Source organism: Myxine glutinosa, chromosome 9 (assembly GCF_964187855.1).
Source record: "Myxine glutinosa chromosome 9, kmMyxGlut1.1, whole genome shotgun sequence".
NCBI classification, from domain to species: domain Eukaryota; kingdom Metazoa; phylum Chordata; class Myxini; order Myxiniformes; family Myxinidae; genus Myxine; species Myxine glutinosa.
Genome location: NC_136269.1, coordinates 111,444,741 through 111,461,791, shown reverse-complemented (window position 1 = coordinate 111,461,791; position 17,051 = coordinate 111,444,741). Strand labels below are relative to the sequence as shown.

General features: G+C 41.9%; 1 protein-coding gene across 1 annotated transcript in view; it reads right to left on the bottom strand.

Moving 5' to 3' along the window:
• Positions 1-17,051, bottom strand: part of LOC137435085 (uncharacterized) — a 242,270-nt gene that overhangs the window by 42,509 nt on the left and 182,710 nt on the right. The window contains exons 32-34 of the mRNA XM_068128524.2: positions 16,765-16,932; positions 16,530-16,619; positions 4,311-4,457 (exon numbers count right to left, since the gene is read on the bottom strand). Of these exons, the coding sequence (XP_067984625.2) occupies positions 4,311-4,457; positions 16,530-16,619; positions 16,765-16,932 (405 nt within the window). The remainder of the gene's footprint in view (positions 1-4,310; positions 4,458-16,529; positions 16,620-16,764; positions 16,933-17,051) is intronic.

The following is a 17,051-nucleotide window of genomic DNA, read 5'->3' as shown; positions in this document are numbered from 1 at the left end:
CCGAGAGGCTCAGAATAATGGACGATTAATGGTAGCAGTAGTGATGGCGAATGGTAGTTTTACCATTCGCCTCACGTAATTTGGGGGGCAAAAGAGCTATAGTTTTATGGGGTATGGCAGTGAAAACCTAGCCAGGGAGGGCTTGGTTATTGTTAGGGATCTAGAGTGACCATAGGGGACAGTAGATTTAAGTAGCGACATGATACCTGCAGAGGGGAGGTAGAGAGATTAGTTGGATGATAACGATGAGGGAGTGCTTAGTATAAGGGAAGACGGGGAGCACGAGTTTCAGAAGGGAGTAGTTAGTTAGATGATGCTATGTGTTTGTGGTGAGGGTGATGAAATGAGAAATTGAACGCGAGTATTTGTGGTGAGCATGATGATTGGGATGATATTGAGTGAATGGTCCTGGAGGAAAGGAGGGTGCAAGTGCCACCAGGTGTGCAAGTGGAATACAGGTGAATGAAGAATGGTTGTATGGAATGAATGGCATGGAATAAATGGAGTATGGAATGGATGGTGTGGAGTGGAGTGCATGGTGCGGAAGAGTGGATGGGGGAAGATGGACCCCTTCACGAGTACCCGGGGAGGGTAGTTTAAAAGTAGGTAGAGGGAGTAGGTAAATTGTGGTTGGATATTGGCATCTGTGGTGCGGGTAGTTGCACGGAAGTGTTGTGTTGGGTGCATTAGTGTGAGTAAATTGGCTGGGGGTGTGGCCTGTTAGTACGTATGTTTAAATGGGCACTCCACCACTGTTAGTCTGTCGGCCAGGTGAGGCCGCAGGTAGGCTCTGGGAGCCAGTAGTGTTCAAAGGGGCCCGAAGATCCGGAGGACGGACCCGGGTAGCCCAACGCCAGAGAGGGCGGTAGGGGGTGAGAGCACCAGAGGGCCTTCCCCAGGTAGGTTAGGGTGAGGAGCAGGTAAGCTCGGGAGACAACTATAGTGGCGGAGGTGTGCAGGTGAGTGGACCTGCTTGGAGCGCCACACGATCCAGCCTTGAAATTGTGCGAGGGCACAGGGAGTAGAATCGGGGGAGTGAGACCACAAATTGGTGAGCACCACAGTTTGGTCAATGGGAATTGGTTTTTAGAACCACATAGTGTAAAAATGGGCAATGGCTTTGCAGGGAAAGACCCCGGGTAGTGAAAAGTGTGTTAAAGTAATTTAGAAGGTAGTTAGGATCGAAAGTCTCTTCGCACCATCTGCATCCACTCGCCAAGGTGATAGGACTCCACACCACCGTTTTTTGCAAATGTCTGGTATGTAAGATGCATCACGACGTGGGGTGACATTGTGCTAGTGATTCCATCTCTTCCTCCTTAGGAGGGGTTGATGAGGAATTGATTAATGGCAAATTTGGGTTTAGAGGGATCAATGACGAATTTGGTATTAGGGGAGATACGGGGAAGACAGGACGTTAGCGACGGATTTGTAAATTGTGTAAATACGGGGTAAGGGCAAGGGTAGATTAGGGGACGGGGGGGGGGGGGGGGGGGCGTACGGTAGCGGCTCGCTCTTCTGCGCACCTCACCTCTGCATTACCTTGTGTTAACGTGTACTCTTGCGCCCTTGCACACCGCTAACCCTGCTTTCTCTTCCTTCCCCACTCATGGACCGTGGTCTTTGTGTGCCGAGGGGAAAGTGTGCAGGTGTCGCAGTTGTGTGCCCGCGCCCTCGCTGCTGCCTGCCTGGACCGGTACCCCACTTATGGACCACACGTCTTGTGGCCTAGCACCATATGGACCACAGGTCTGCGGTCGAGCACCACACTCATGGACCCCGCGTTTTGGGGCCTGGCACCTCTGCTGGGGACCGGCCATTGTGGCCAGCGAGATCTTGCTTGCGGACCACGGTTGAGGTGGCACCTAAGCCATGCAGGTGGACCACCCTTAGTTGGCCCCTGCTGGCCATAATTTTAAAAAGTGGACGCGTTTTGTGCCCTTTTATTACCAACTAGGCAGCAAGCAAGAAGTCATCAGGAACATCGGCCCAGCAGCCAAGAACATCGACCCAGCAGAGAAGACGTCGCAAGTCATCTGCTGATTATTGTTGAAATGTATGACTGTGCACCGGATGGTGCTTTTTGTGCATGTTGGTGCTTTGGTGCTTTTTGCGTATTGGTGCTTATTGGTGCTGGTGGTATCGGTGCAGTGCAGTGTATGCCTTTCCTCTTTTCAAAACATCTTCTTTTTGTTTCCCAAAAGACAGGTACTGGGTTCGCGTGTAAATACCAAGTAGTTCTTCGAAATAATGCTCCCCACTGTCAATGTTTAGTTTCAAGACAATTCCGCAATTCGGTTATCCTGTGGGCGTGAGTCTGCTAGATAGAATGCAACACAGCAGGCGGGACATACGTAGTTGTTTTAAAAATGTCGCACTCAGGGTGAAGTTAATAGTAGAGGGTTACCACACCTGAGTGTCACACTAAGTCAAAGTTCTTTCGGGCCGGGACGGCCCTGGAGGAAATGAGGGTGCTGTGTTTCGTTTTTAGAACCTTCCACTTTGTAAATATTTGTAATAATCCCTTATAAATAATCCCCTGTAAATATTCCCATTTTTTGTGTAAAGGTCAAAGGTCGCACCCTAGTTAGGTTATATTGCAACACGAAGAACACCATCGGCTCTTCTTTAGTTATTTCATTAGTATGTGTTCTAGTTAAGGATCTGTTTCCAATAGTTGAATCTGCGTTGTATTAATTAAATAAGAGTAGGCCCCAAAGTTCCTTTCAACATCAGTGCGAGTGGTCTTCTATCCCGCAAGCCCCCATAAGCCACGTGGCAGAGTTGGAGAAGAAGGGAGGAGCGCCAGGAATGAGGCGTGGCCCACCAACGCACCATCAAGGGGCGGACCGGTGAGCCCTCACGACCAATGAGGGCCGAGGCAGCTCACCGATGGGCATATCCAAAAAGGCAAGCGGCTTAATACGCCATTGGCCAATATAAGCGGGCGCGTGGGACTACTTAGGAAGATGAGTGATACGGGAGAGGACGGCAGATGCGGAAGACCCGAGAGTGGTGAAGGAGTCCCTGCTTGCCGTTGTCACGGACCATTGGAGGCGCACAACTGGCCGAAGGGTAAGGGTCAATTTATTACGTACGCCGCATCCCAGTCTTCCCCCCCACGATATAATTGTCCGCTCACGTTAAACGCCACGCGAAGCTGCGGCCGCTCGTTGCCGCGGTACGAGTGAACACCCGGAGCGTGGACCGGAGCGCGAGGTCGGAGCCGGACCTCACCGCCTACCATCGACGCCTACCTACCACCTGCCCGGACCGTTCTCTTCCTTCCCACCAGCCCTGCCATTCCATCCTTTCGTGTAAGTGTGTTTGTTCTGTCCTGGGAGTGATAATATAAGAGTGTCTAAGGTTGCCCTATGTCCTTTTATTTCCTTCTTTTGTATATTCTTGCTGCCTTTCATTTCCTCTTGAGTGTTGTATAATAAATTCTGTGTTCCTTCTTATTCTTTGGGTTTTCCTCTCATCCGGTCGCTTTAGTCTTTTCCCAATTAAATACCGGTGGCACAATATAGGAACCGCTTAGAATCGGGTTTAGACTGCCGCTAAACGGCTCGAGCTTCGGATTGCTAAACCGCTCGGCAATATTCCATCTTGTCCGTGGCTCGGGCAGGAGTATCGCCCTGCTTCCGAACGGAAGGAGCACGATATCTTGTAAGGACTCGGACGGCCAGCTTATTAGACGAGGGGATTAAACCCCCCTCGGTAAGGGGAGCGCCGTAACCCGAGATCCGCAACAATATATACACACATATACACACATACACACACAAACACATATACACACATATACACACATACACACATACACACACTCATGCACTCATGCACCATCAAATACACACCAACAAACAGCCTCTAAAGGGCTGTGGCGTTGGTGGCCTCTAAAGGTGGTTATTTTTTTTTATAAACAGCCACTGAGCTTGGGGTAAGTGTTGTCGCTTCCCAAAGCAAGTAGCACCAATGCCACAACACAACCACAACCTTCTCATTGCAGTGAGGAGGGATTTCCTCATTCCCATGGATGCCAATCTGTGGATATTGTTGTGCATCATTTCACAGAACATACGGGATGTAACCATGTATACCAATGCTAAATGACCATGTATTTAAAAGAGCCACATTTACACCAGTGTTTACTTGTTGTTGTTGTGTTGCCCCAGTCAGTTCTGGTTGATTTGATTATTATTCTATAATTTGATTACCGCAATACTTTAAATGTACTTAATCCACTAAAACTACTTACCCGTCATTGCAATCCTAAAAACAATATTATTGCTCAAGTATCCTCATACCGTTATCACCCTGGTCTCCCTTCTCTCCCTTCTGGAGCAATGATGGATGTAAGATGCCTGGAGTACCAGGCAGGCCAGGGTTGCCTTTGTCACCAACTGGTCCCATAAGCCCTGGAGGGCCTGCTGGACCCACAAATCCGATATCACCTGCAAAGAACAATCAAACATCAATGATTATAATTTAAGAGGCAAAGCCTTGGTTAATAAATAAAATAAAGGACTGTTTACAAATTACAAAACTGTTTTGGGATCAAATCCTTCACCCCTCCACTCCGCTCTCATCTCTCTACCCTCGGTTTGAAAGCGACATGGAAATGGCCAGAAAACATATTTTGTACGATTACATAATCATATGTGCTGAACTGTAAACGCACCATTTACCTCAGCTTAAAGTGTGTTGAGGTGCACACTCCAAGACAGACACCACGTGAACTTTTCTATGTGATCAAGTAATTGTAAAACTTTAATTACGACACATATTTCACCACTGGAGAAGTGAAAAGATTTTAAAGCGCTGTGGTTGAGCCTAATTTTCAAGAAACTCCTATAAACTTTCTCACGCCTATGTTCACGTTTGCAATTGTAAATATTTTGTCCATCTGTCCACTGATAAAATATGTGACAAATAAGCAGTTGTATGACGCAATGCACACTTCCACGTTTGTTAATGATTGCTTCTCAGACACAGGAGACTTTTTATTTCTTCTACATTTTAGATAGATTTATTTATTTATTTTCTAGATTTTTTTTGTTTTTTCTTCTTCTACATTTGCTGTCTACCTGTCCACTGATAAAATATATGACAAATAAGCAGTTGCATGACGCAATGCACACTTCCACGTTTGTTAATGATTGCTTCTCAGACACAGGAGACTTTTTATTTCTTCTACATTTTAGATAGATTTATTTATTTATTTTCTAGATTTTTTTTGTTTTTTCTTCTTCTACATTTGCTGTCTACCTGTCCACTGATAAAATATATGACAAATAAGCAGTTGCATGACGCAATGCACACTTCCACGTTTGTTAATGATTGCTTCTCAGACACAGGAGACTTTTTATTTCTTCTACATTTTAGATAGATTTATTTATTTATTTTCTAGATTTTTTTTGTTTTTTCTTCTTCTACATTTGCTGTCTACCTGTCCACTGATAAAATATGTGACAAATAAGCAGTTGTATGACGCAATGCACACTTCCACGTTTGTTAATGATTGCTTCTCAGACACAGGAGACTTTTTATTTCTTCTACATTTTAGATAGATTTATTTATTTATTTTCTAGATTTTTTTTGTTTTTTCTTCTTCTACATTTGCTGTCTACCTGTCCACTGATAAAATATGTGACAAATAAGCAGTTGCATGACGCAATGCACACTTCCACGTTTGTTAATGATTGCTTCTCAGACACAGGAGACTTTTTATTTCTTCTACATTTTAGATAGATTTATTTATTTATTTTCTAGATTTTTTTTGTTTTTTCTTCTTCTACATTTGCTGTCTACCTGTCCACTGGTAAAATATATGACAAATAAGCAGTTGCATGACGCAATGCACACTTCCACGTTTGTTAATGATTGCTTCTCCGACACAGAGGATTTTCTATTTCTTCTACATTTTAGATAGATTTAGTTATTTATTTTTTAGATATTTTTTCTTCTTCTACATTTGCTGTCTACCTGTCCACTGATAAAATATGTGACAAATAAGCAGTTGTATGACGCAATGCACACTTCCACGTTTGTTAATGATTGCTTCTCCAACACAGAGGATTTTCTATTTCTTCTACATTTTAGATAGATTTAGTTATTTATTTTTTAGATATTTTTTCTTCTTCTACATTTGCTGTCTACCTGTCCACTGGTAAAATATGTGACAAATAAGCAGTTGCATGACGCAATGCACACTTCCACGTTTGTTAATGATTGCTTCTCAGACACAGGAGACTTTTTATTTCTTATACATTTTAGATTTTTAAAATTAATTAATTTAATTTCTAGATTTTTTATTTTATTGAATTTTTTTAGATTTTTTATTTCTTATACATTTTAGATTTTTCAGAGTTATTAATTCAATTTTTAGACTTTTGTTAGTTTTATTTTTAATTTCTTGTACGGTGCATTTGCTGTTTGCCTTTACCTATTTCATTCTGTGTCCCCGTTAACTCGCATTAATATAAAATTCTGCATCATTTAGCTCTTCTATAAACCTGGAAATCTGCACAGAAATGCACTTTGTTAATACATCTCTACATAAGATTGGATGCTGAATAGTACAATAAGCAAAGTAGTGTAAATGGACAAAACCCTAGCGTAACCAAGTATGGATTTGATTACAGATGACAAATTTTCAAAATCACGACTTTACACGATTTGGTAACGGCATTATTGATAAGCTTAATCAATCTAATAAACAGTGTGTGTGTGTGTGTGTGTGTGTGTGTGTGTGTGTGTGTGTGTGTGTGTGTGTGTGTGTGTGTGTGTGTGTGTGTGTGTAATGACTTTTTACTTTTTAATCCTTTAGCATGATGTAGTTTTATGCATGACACACAGCGGTATGCATCACAGCAGATGTTCCTCACACATACTCATCTTCTTATTTCTTACATAAAAAATTAATCTCAGAAACATAAGTAAAAGTTATGCAAAGTTTGACATTCACGATGCAGATTAAGAAATGGTGCATCTGGTAATGACATTTGGTAATGACTGACCAACCCCCACTCTGTTTCCATTTCGATCTTACATTAACTCATTATTGACCAATTTATTTTATGCAAAACAAGTGGAAATCCACCAAATGCCAGAGGTCCAGCACATCCACACAAACTTATGATAAGGATCACTCAGCACTAAGAAACATCTAGAACACAAAGCAGCCATTATCAACTTTGATACACAATGAAAGATTTATTTACAAAACTAGAACAGCACTCGGTAGAGCACATTCCTCCGCCAGGCTGAACAGTTTATGTTTTGTATTCCACCGATAGGCCGGATCTGGATTCAGACCTAAACCCAAATCTAATCAGCTTGTTCTTCTCACCTAACCAACTCGTCCGCCTAGTTCTGTCATAACTTGTCCACAACTTTTTGAAATATCATGCTCTATATCGTTTTTGGCCCTACCACTCAATGGTGAAGAATCACTTATAAAATTTAAAAATGATCGTATCCAGATCCGTATTCGGATCTTCACCAAGATGTAATTGATTAGTCCTTGTCACACACCCAATGCGTCCACCAACTTTCCTGATGTTTCAGTTTCCAACCACCAAGTTCCCCCCCCCCCCCCACCCCCTTCCCACGCCTCCTCCCCTCAAGCCCTCTCCCTCCCACAGATCTCCTGATGTCCCTGCTCTCAAATGTTGTACTTGTGTACTTCCCTCTCTCTCCCCATCTTGTCTCCCGCTCCCTTTATCTTATGTTTTATGTGTCACTTTGTCTTTTTGTGATTCATGTTAGCTCTTACACGAGCCTCGATCTTGTATCCAAAAAAAACAAAAAAAAAAGTTTCGTCCGAATCCATCCATAACTTTTAGAGATATCCTGTTCACAATCAGACAAAGAAACAGACAGACAGTGGTGAAAACATAGGCTCCATTCCCCTTCGGTGGTGGAGGTAATTCATCACACCACTAGATATCGAACCGATCCCTGCAGTTTGAGCCAAGAATAGAGCCTTAAGTTTCAACACATGTCAAGGCAAATTTCACAATGAAAAAGGAAATTTAATCATCAAATATACCACGAGGATCGACATGAAATTAACTAAAAGTATCAACATGTAAACCAATTTAGAACGAATGTGTAATTACCGAGCAATAATAAAAATAAATTGTTTCCAAACCACGAGGAGGAGCGAGACAGGCGGTGAGTTGCCGTGCCCCCAATTTCGAAAACGCCCAATAGCAAAAAGATGAGTAAGTACGTGGTGACTACCTGGTGAATCGTGAGGTTTTTGTAGCCAATGTAAGCCAATCGAACAAGTACTGTGCAACTTGCATGTTTACTCTGCACATTATTACTCCCGCCAGGGAGTAATGCATTCGATCGTGTCCATCCGTGTGTGTGTGTGTGTGTGTGTGTGTGTGTGTGTGTGTGTGTGTGTGTGTGTGTGTGTGTTCGTGTGTGTGTGTGAACAACATATCTGGAAAAGTTCTGAACGGATTTGGATGAAAGTTGGTGGGATGATTGCATTTGGGATAAGGAAGAATTTATTAGTTTTTGGTGAAGCTCAGGATATTATTCCGGATCCAGGAATTTACTTTGGAAATTTTTTTACCATTGGAAGACAGGGCTCATTTTTTTAAACATTATCTTCTATATATTCTATATTTAACATTGTGATATGAAAATAGTTTTCATATTTGTTGTAAGTGTAGTTTAAACCTCGTGGTTATGCGTTCGAACGGTGTATTTTGTTGGCAGCGTCGTCTCCAAGGTTCTTTTTTTTTTCTAATGAAGACATATTCTGTCATTTTAAAACCACCAAAGTGTGTATTAGGTTTCCCAGTTTCATAAAATGTATCGTTTGATACGTATAATGCTTTAAAACTGTTTTCTTTTGTTTTTGTTTTGACCTCAGAAGAGATATCAACATTTACCTCAGCGAATGTCAATCGCGGTGTCAGTATTTGATGAACTTATAAAGACTTAGGTGAGTTTTAAGTGTGACCAGCATGTGCACGGGACTCTTCCCAGAAGAATGAGTGGTCGCATTAGCTTGTACGACTTAAAATGAGCGAGTTTTGTTTTCACGTTTGGGCCAGTTTTACATGTTGTATCCCTAAGGAATGAAACGAACGTTTTCCTGGCTTACAATTTTATTTGAAGTCACACATGCCTCAAACTACACTCACTTGTATAGAATTGAACGCTGAATCCGAAAATGTAAGTGAAATTGCCTTGTTTTTTTTAACATTATCTTCTATATATTCTAAATATACACAAAGAATTAAGTTAAGCACCCCCCCCCCCGTTTTTTTACAACCTCGCACATTACAAGTTTGTTGTCGTCAAAACAGTGTAATATACCCATGATATTGCTATATTTTCTGGAGAAGTGATATTATGGTCACATAAAAACATAACAATCATGCCGTTTTCAATATTTTATTCTGAATAATTTAAGGTGAAATTTTTTGGGAATTTTAGGCATATTTTCACCTCAATTTAAGTATGGAGCTATAGGTCCATCACGGACAGTGTGGATGACGTTTATGTTTTCTAACGTACAGTCATTGTTCTGAGATGACCTCTAGCGATCTTTGCGTCAATAACGTGTGTAGGACCCACGTGATCGGATCACTGACTCAACCAATCACTTTTTTTCACTTTGATCACTCAATTTCATCAATGGATAATTGCTAATGTCATACCAATCATTATTTGATCTCACATACCTTAGACTATATGCCAATGTATACATATACACAAAGAATATATATTAGGGGGTGCTTACCTTAATTCGTTGTGTAGGGGTGCTTAACTTAATTCTTTGTGTATATATATCTGTGCAGTGTCTGTCTTGTGTTGTCTTGTGTTGTGTTGTTACTGACTACTCCCTCAAACTTTTGTGAAATCGTACTATTCCAACTTGACCCATGGCGGGAGTATGCGCTCTACTGAGTGGCGTTCTCGTTTAGGGAGATGCAGTTTATCAAATCCTGAGATATAATGCTACCAAATATGTGTAAAGCAGATTTCAAAGAATAACTATGTAAAACAGAGCTGTTTTAAGCAAACAAGGCTCGCATTTTCCATCTATCTATAATTCCAGTAATCTCTGTGTGTTTGTTTGTTTGTACGTTTGTTTGTTTGTCTGTGACCGCTGTTTCTCGACAACCACGGGTCCGATATACTTTAAACTTGCCAGGTATATTGCTGGGGACCCGAGGATGTGCCTTTTCAAGGTTTCATATTAATCGGACAATTACTTACCGAGCTATGTCCAAAAAACGATTCAACCAATTAGAGAGCAGCGAGCTATCGCGTGTGCCGAACGTGGCGAACACACTCTGCCTCGGATGGCACATTTGAGAGCGTATTCATTTATTTCACGTTTGCAAACTATGTTGCCGCTATGTTGGCGTTAAACTATGTTTTAAAACTAATAAAAACCATTTCATCTAAATAGAGGGGGGGGGGGGATTGTCACTGTACTCGCAAGCCGTTCGCCGTTCGCTTTGGCGTTGCGAATGGACCAACACATTTCATGGACCAAACCATTTCATGTAAAGCGTTCGCCGTTCGCTTTGGCGTTGCGAATGGACCAAAACATTTCATGGACCAAACCATTTCATGTAAATAGAGGGGGGGATATAATTTTAGATATAGATATAGTACGGGCATGCCCTAGTATTGAAAATTCCAAAAATGTACCGGAAAAATAATGACTCACTTTTGTTGCAGGATTATGTGCATTTTAAATTCAGTAATGTGAAAATGTTCCATTTAACAGCCATTTTCCAAATAAAAAACCCTAAGTTTAAAAAAGGATGTAGAAGGCAGAGGCCATATCTGTCTCACATCATCGTCTTATGTGTCGTGCACTGCTGTAATGAAACGGAAAACCAAATACTACATTGGAGTCATCAGATGGAACCTGAATAAGCAAAGAGCAAATATGGAGTCATCAGGAGGAACCTGGATAGGATTTGGGTTTCAGTCGCTACTCCGCAACCCTCAAACCCATCCAGGTGCAGCCAAGTGAACCTTCCAGAATAATCTCTGCAAGAATTCACTTCTCCTTGGACAGATAGATGAAGAAAGAGAGAAAGAAAGAACAAGCAAGAATTGGAAATGAATAAGGAGAAATGTGAAAAAGTATACCCAGTCGTACCCAGCTGCTCCTGGACTCCGTGTCCTTTCCTCCTGACAAGGTGGAAAAGTTTCTGTCAACCCTCGACTCTGATTCTGCAACTGGACCTGACGGCATCAGCCCACGGGTCCTAAAATCCTGTTCTTCCGCTCTTTCACTCCCTCTCTCTGTTCTCTTCACCCTCTCTTTTGCTCAAGGTCAACTGCCATCATCTTGGAAATCTGCCAACATCACCGCTTTGCACAAAAAAGGTGCAAAAACAGATCCTAGCAACTACAGACCAATCAGCCTTCTCCCAATTATCAGCAAAGTCATGGAATCCATCATTGCTTTGGAAATGACATCTTTCCTCTTCTCCAATGGCTTGATCTCTGATCATCAATTTGGTTTCAGACCTGGTCACTCTACTCTGGACATGCTGCTTCTGCTGTCTCAACAATGGATGGAGGTCCTCAATGCCAAACAGGAAATTAGAGCTGTCTCCCTCGACATATCACGTGCCTTCGATACGGTCTGGCACCCCGCTCTGCTCACCAAACTCTCCTCCTTTGGTATCCATGGAAATCTCCACGCATGGCTGGCGGACTTCCTCTCTAGTCGTCATCAACATGTGGCCCTGATTGGGTTTCTCTCATCTCCTCTTCCTGTTCAGGCTGGAGTTCCCCACGGCAGTGTTCTGGGCCCTGTGCTTTTTCTGGTCTTCATCAATGATCTCTCTGACTCTCTTGAAAATCCTCTCTATCTCTTTGCTGATGACTCCACTCTCTGCCGCTCTATTCCTCATCCCTCAGATCGGCAGTCTGCAGCCTCCTCACTCTCTGCAGACCTGGACAAAATCACAGACTGGGCAAACAAGTGGCACATGTCTTTCAATCCTGACAAATCTCACACTCTTACGATGTCTCTCCGAAAAGACCGACTGGACAACCCTCCCATCTACTTTCTGAATAATCCTCTGCAAGAAGTTCTGTCACTCAAGCTTTTGGGTCTCACTATCTGCCATGATCTTTCCTGGGAAAACCACATTTCCAAGCTGGCCTCCAAAGCCAGTCGCCGACTGGGCATCCTCCGTCGTGCGAAGTCCTTCCTTGGCACACCTGAGCTCCTCACCACATACAAGGCTTTCATCCGCAGCTCAATGGAGTACTGCTCTCCCCTCTGGGCTGGTGCTCCTGCCTCACACCTAGCTCCTCTTCACGCTGTTGAAAGCAAAGCGTTCAGAATCATTGGAATCTCCCGCGATGAAGCTATCTCTGAGGGCCTTTCAATCACTCACCGCAGGCAGGTAGGTGGTCTTTCTGTCTTCTACCGACTCCTCTCCGGCCTTGCACCCCCAGCTCTCTCTGTGCTCTGTCCCCCAAATATTCCTACAGGTCGCACAAGATCTGCCAGCAACCCTCTGATGGTTAAACTGCCGAAATCTCGGCTCTCTGCTCACCTTCACTCTTTCATTCCTCTTTTCTCCCGCCTCTGGAACAAACTCCCTCACTCCCTTCAATCCCACTCGTCCCTCCAGGTCTTTAAAACAGCTGTTCACCACCATCTCTTATCTTCCCCCATCCAAAACCTTGATCTGTTCTACCCCCGCTAATTCACCCCAGATCCACCTTGTTTGAAATTCCAACTTCTTTCCTGGAAGTCCTGGCAGTGTCCATATGTTTTATACCTCTCCCACCCACCCCCCTTCCCATGCCCCCCCCCAAAGCCCTCTCCCTCTCACAGATCTCTCGATGTCTCCATGTCTCTCGGTCCCTGCTCTCAAATGTTGTGTTCGTGTCCTTCCCCCTCTCTCCCCATCTTGTCTACCGCTCCCGATGTAATATGTTTTATGTGTTGGTTTGTCTTTCGGTGTGATTAATGTTCGCTCTTTCACGAGCCTCGATCTTGTATCCAAAAAAAAAAAAAAAAAATCTGATGCATCAGGAAACTAAAACTGTGTTCAATGCAAGTACGTACACATTTATATAAAAATAAAATCTTATTCAATAACCAAATATATGCACAATATACCTTGATATAAACTAATAGGCCGTTGTCTACCCTTTTTCTTCAAAACCATTGAAATTCTTTGAGAGACACTTTCAAATAATTTTGTTATAAACTCTTGTGGAATGATGTTCCTAACTTGTTGGGATTCTTTTTATTTACTTTTCCTTTATCCAAATAGTCCAATACAGCTTCAATAATATTGAGATCTGGGCTTTGACGAGGTCATTCCATGCATTGAAGAACTCCAGCTTACTCTTTCTTTTGTAAATAGGTTTTAATTATTCCAGCTGAGTGTTTTGGATCCTTATATTGTTTGGAACAATATCTCTTGCACCACTGGGATAGCATGGCGGATTACAATTTGTTTATACCTTGCTGCAGTCAATATGCCATACATTTTCAGGAATTTCCCAACACCACTAGATATTTACCCCCAAACATGAATTGAACATCTTCAATGCTTCATTGTTGACTTCAAGCGAGGCTCTTTATAAGTTTTAGCTTTTCATCATCTCACATATATTGTCTTTGATTGGTCTATCCAAATCACCTTTGACCCTTGCACCCTTGGTCAACTTCTGTGTCTTTTTGCATATTTTAGCCTTTTTAGCCTTGTTCTCCTCTCATAGCAAAGGTTCTTTTAATTGTTATTTTTCTCCAATCAATGAGTCATCGATTAGAATTGATTGGCATATGTGATTCATTAGCTGCTGCAGCGCTTCATCTTAGCTACTCATGTATAGTTTTGAGTTAAGATTGCTAAGTGACAAGCTTGGTTTCTGCTCACCCAAACTAAACTGTATTCATAACAGTTAACGTTATAATGTATGTTTTTATAATGTTATAATGTATGTTGTTATAATGCACAACAGTGTATATATTTACTTCATTTACCCATTTGCTTGAACAAATGCATCCAATTTACTTCAGTTACTCTTAAGATCCACATTAACCTTATTTCAATTCCTTATTTAATTAACTAGTATACCTGCTCCCTACAGGTGTGGCAGGAAGGATAATGTTATCCACTCCGGGGTATATAGATTACAGTATAGATGTAGGCTCAGGGCCGTTAGTCTGTGGGGGACGCGATAAGTATATAATGCCTCAAGAACGTCGGATTTCAGTTTAGTGTTAAACAGCAGCAGCGGCTGTTTAAAAAGGTAATCATACGTGTTTGTGATTTATAATATGGTTTACTTCTAGTAAAGGTGCTCCCACGATAGGGCGTTTATACACGTTAACACATCCAAGGTGGAAAAATCTCTTGGGGAGGGAGGATATTATTAGTATTAGTATTGTTCTATAATAACATTAATATTATGCTATTATCATTAGTGTTATTACTTTTGTTATTAGAATCGGCCTTGGAAATACGCCATGATGAGCTATTGTATCTTAACACGGTTATACACCTTAACACAGATTTCGCCCAAGACAGATGATAAAATCATTTTGGTACCTCACCGGAATAGTGGGTTTGGTCAAATTTGATTCCGGCCGGATGGAACTCAATAACAGAAAAATTGTAAAAGATAATGACTGCAAAAAGGAAAAAAAAGAGATTAACCTCACTCTTTGAACTTCCTCTTCAAACTCTGCCTACAGCTTCCAAAGGTCACCTCCTCTCATGGCTTACTGACATCCTCCACTCTCGTAGTCGGAAAGCAGCTCTGAACGGGATACTCTCATCTCCTCTTCCTGTCGAGGCTGGTGTGCCATAAGGCAGTGTAATGGACCGATCCGATTCTCTGTAATACCCTCCTTACCTCTTTGCTGTCGACTCCCGCTCCTGCGCTAACATCCCTCATCCTTCAGAAATGCTGGCAGCAGCCTCTTCCCTCCAGGTAGACCTTGATCTTATGATCTTTTCTACTCTCATTATCCCTCCCCAACCCCACCCCTTTATTTCTAGGTTATTGCACCCCCTCCCCCCTCTCCCGTCACCATCTTTTTTTCTTCTTCCATTTCTGTTCCAATTCAGTTTTTCCTTTACTCATCTTATTGTGTTTGAGCTAGTTTTGTAATCCCAGGTTGTTCACCTCTGTGTTTCCCTCACCCATTCTTCCTCCAAGCGTTTCTCTATTGTATCACTCTACCTTTCTGTTGGTGTGTTTCCCACCTTTTCACAATGTTCTTCCTGTTCTACATTATTCTCTGGTCCATTCTGTGCTCAAGCTCTTCCATGAGTCTCGACTTTATACACAAACAACACCTGAAAACACCAAAATAAACACTTTTTCACTTCTTTTTTTTTCTTCCAACTTCCAATTCCTCTCAATAATAACAAAACAAGAAGACGTCATGCGGAGCACGATACTTGCAAAATCCACCCCCCACCCCCAAGAAAAAAAATTCCATTGATACAGCAAATGGTCCATTTCATCAAGATTAAAATTGACAATCTTGATCAAAGCTCAGGTCAACAGGAAGAAAAGTGACGATTTTTCAGATGAAAAATGATGATTTTGTAAGGTTGACCTTGAGTTGACCTTTGAATTTTTGACCTCAAAAATAGTTAGTTTCCATATTTAGTGACTCAATGTGCAAATGCTGTTCAATATTGTCAAGTCAATCGGATGAAAATTGAGGATTTTTGAAACTTGGCCTATATTGACCTTTTGGCCTATGTTCACCGAAAATATAATTTGTGGTTGAATTCAGTGACCAGATATGCAAATCATCTTCAAATTTCAAATCAATTGGATGAAAATTGAGGATTTTAGAAATTTGGCCTATGTTGACCTTTTGGCCTATGTTGACCTTTTGACCTATGTTGACCTCAAAAATACTTCGTGGTTGAATTCAGTGCCGAGATATGCAAGTTCTCTTCAAATTTCAAGTCAATCGGATGAAAATTGAGGATTTTATAAATTTGGCCTATGTTGACCTTTTGGTCTATGTTGACCTCAAAAATACCTGGTGGTTGAATTCAGTGACCAGATATGCAAGTCCTCTTCAAATTTCAAGTCAATCGGATGAAAATTGAGGATTTTAGAAACTTGGCCTATGTTGACCTTTTGGCCTATGTTCACCGAAAATATAATTTGTGGTTGAATTCAGTGACGAGATATGCAAGTCCTCTTAAAATTTCAAGTCAATCGGATGAAAATTGAGGATTTTAGAAATTTGGCCTATGTTGACCTTTTGGCCTATGTTGACCTTTTGACCCCAAAAACAATAGGCTTCTCAATTGGGACGACTTATACAACTTGGTGAAGTTTCGTGACGATCGGTTTTGAATTGTGACCTGTAGGCTGGTGACAAACAAACGGACCCGACCAATATACTTGAAAAATCTTCGATTTTGCAAGTAATAAACAATGTAAACTTTACAACTTACAGGGTGAGTTGTTAGTGACAAAAAGCCTGTTATTTGATATTTTGCACACCAGGTTGGCTGACTCACCTTTGATTCCCATCAAGCCAGGAACCCCAGTCGGGCCTGGTGGCCCATTTGGACCTGGTGTTCCCATGATCCCCATTGAGCCTTTTGCTCCTGAAAAATATCAGGCAGAGAATTGAAGACTATACAGTATTTAATGATTAAAATCGATGGTTCCACAATAACACAATAAATAATACATTTACAAGACAAGTGGAGCAGGAAGTGTTTCAGTATTCAACACAGCGGTTCAACCTACCGTTTATGCCAGGTAACCCATCATTTCCTGGTTTGCCAGGGCGTCCAGGATCTCCCAACTGCCCGTGGACCCCAATAAATCCATGGGCTCCCTTCAGCCCCTGCTTTCCAGGAAGGCCAAGGCCTGGAAGACCACGGTCGCCTTTCTGGCCAGGGTTTCCTGAGAGGCCTTGGGTTTGAGGGACAAAATAAATTTGTTTGAAAGTTTTAGATGATGGTTTGGTGAAAGTCAAGTATGAATAATAAATAGCATTGGGCCAATCATTCTGAAGTTACAAGTTCAAATTG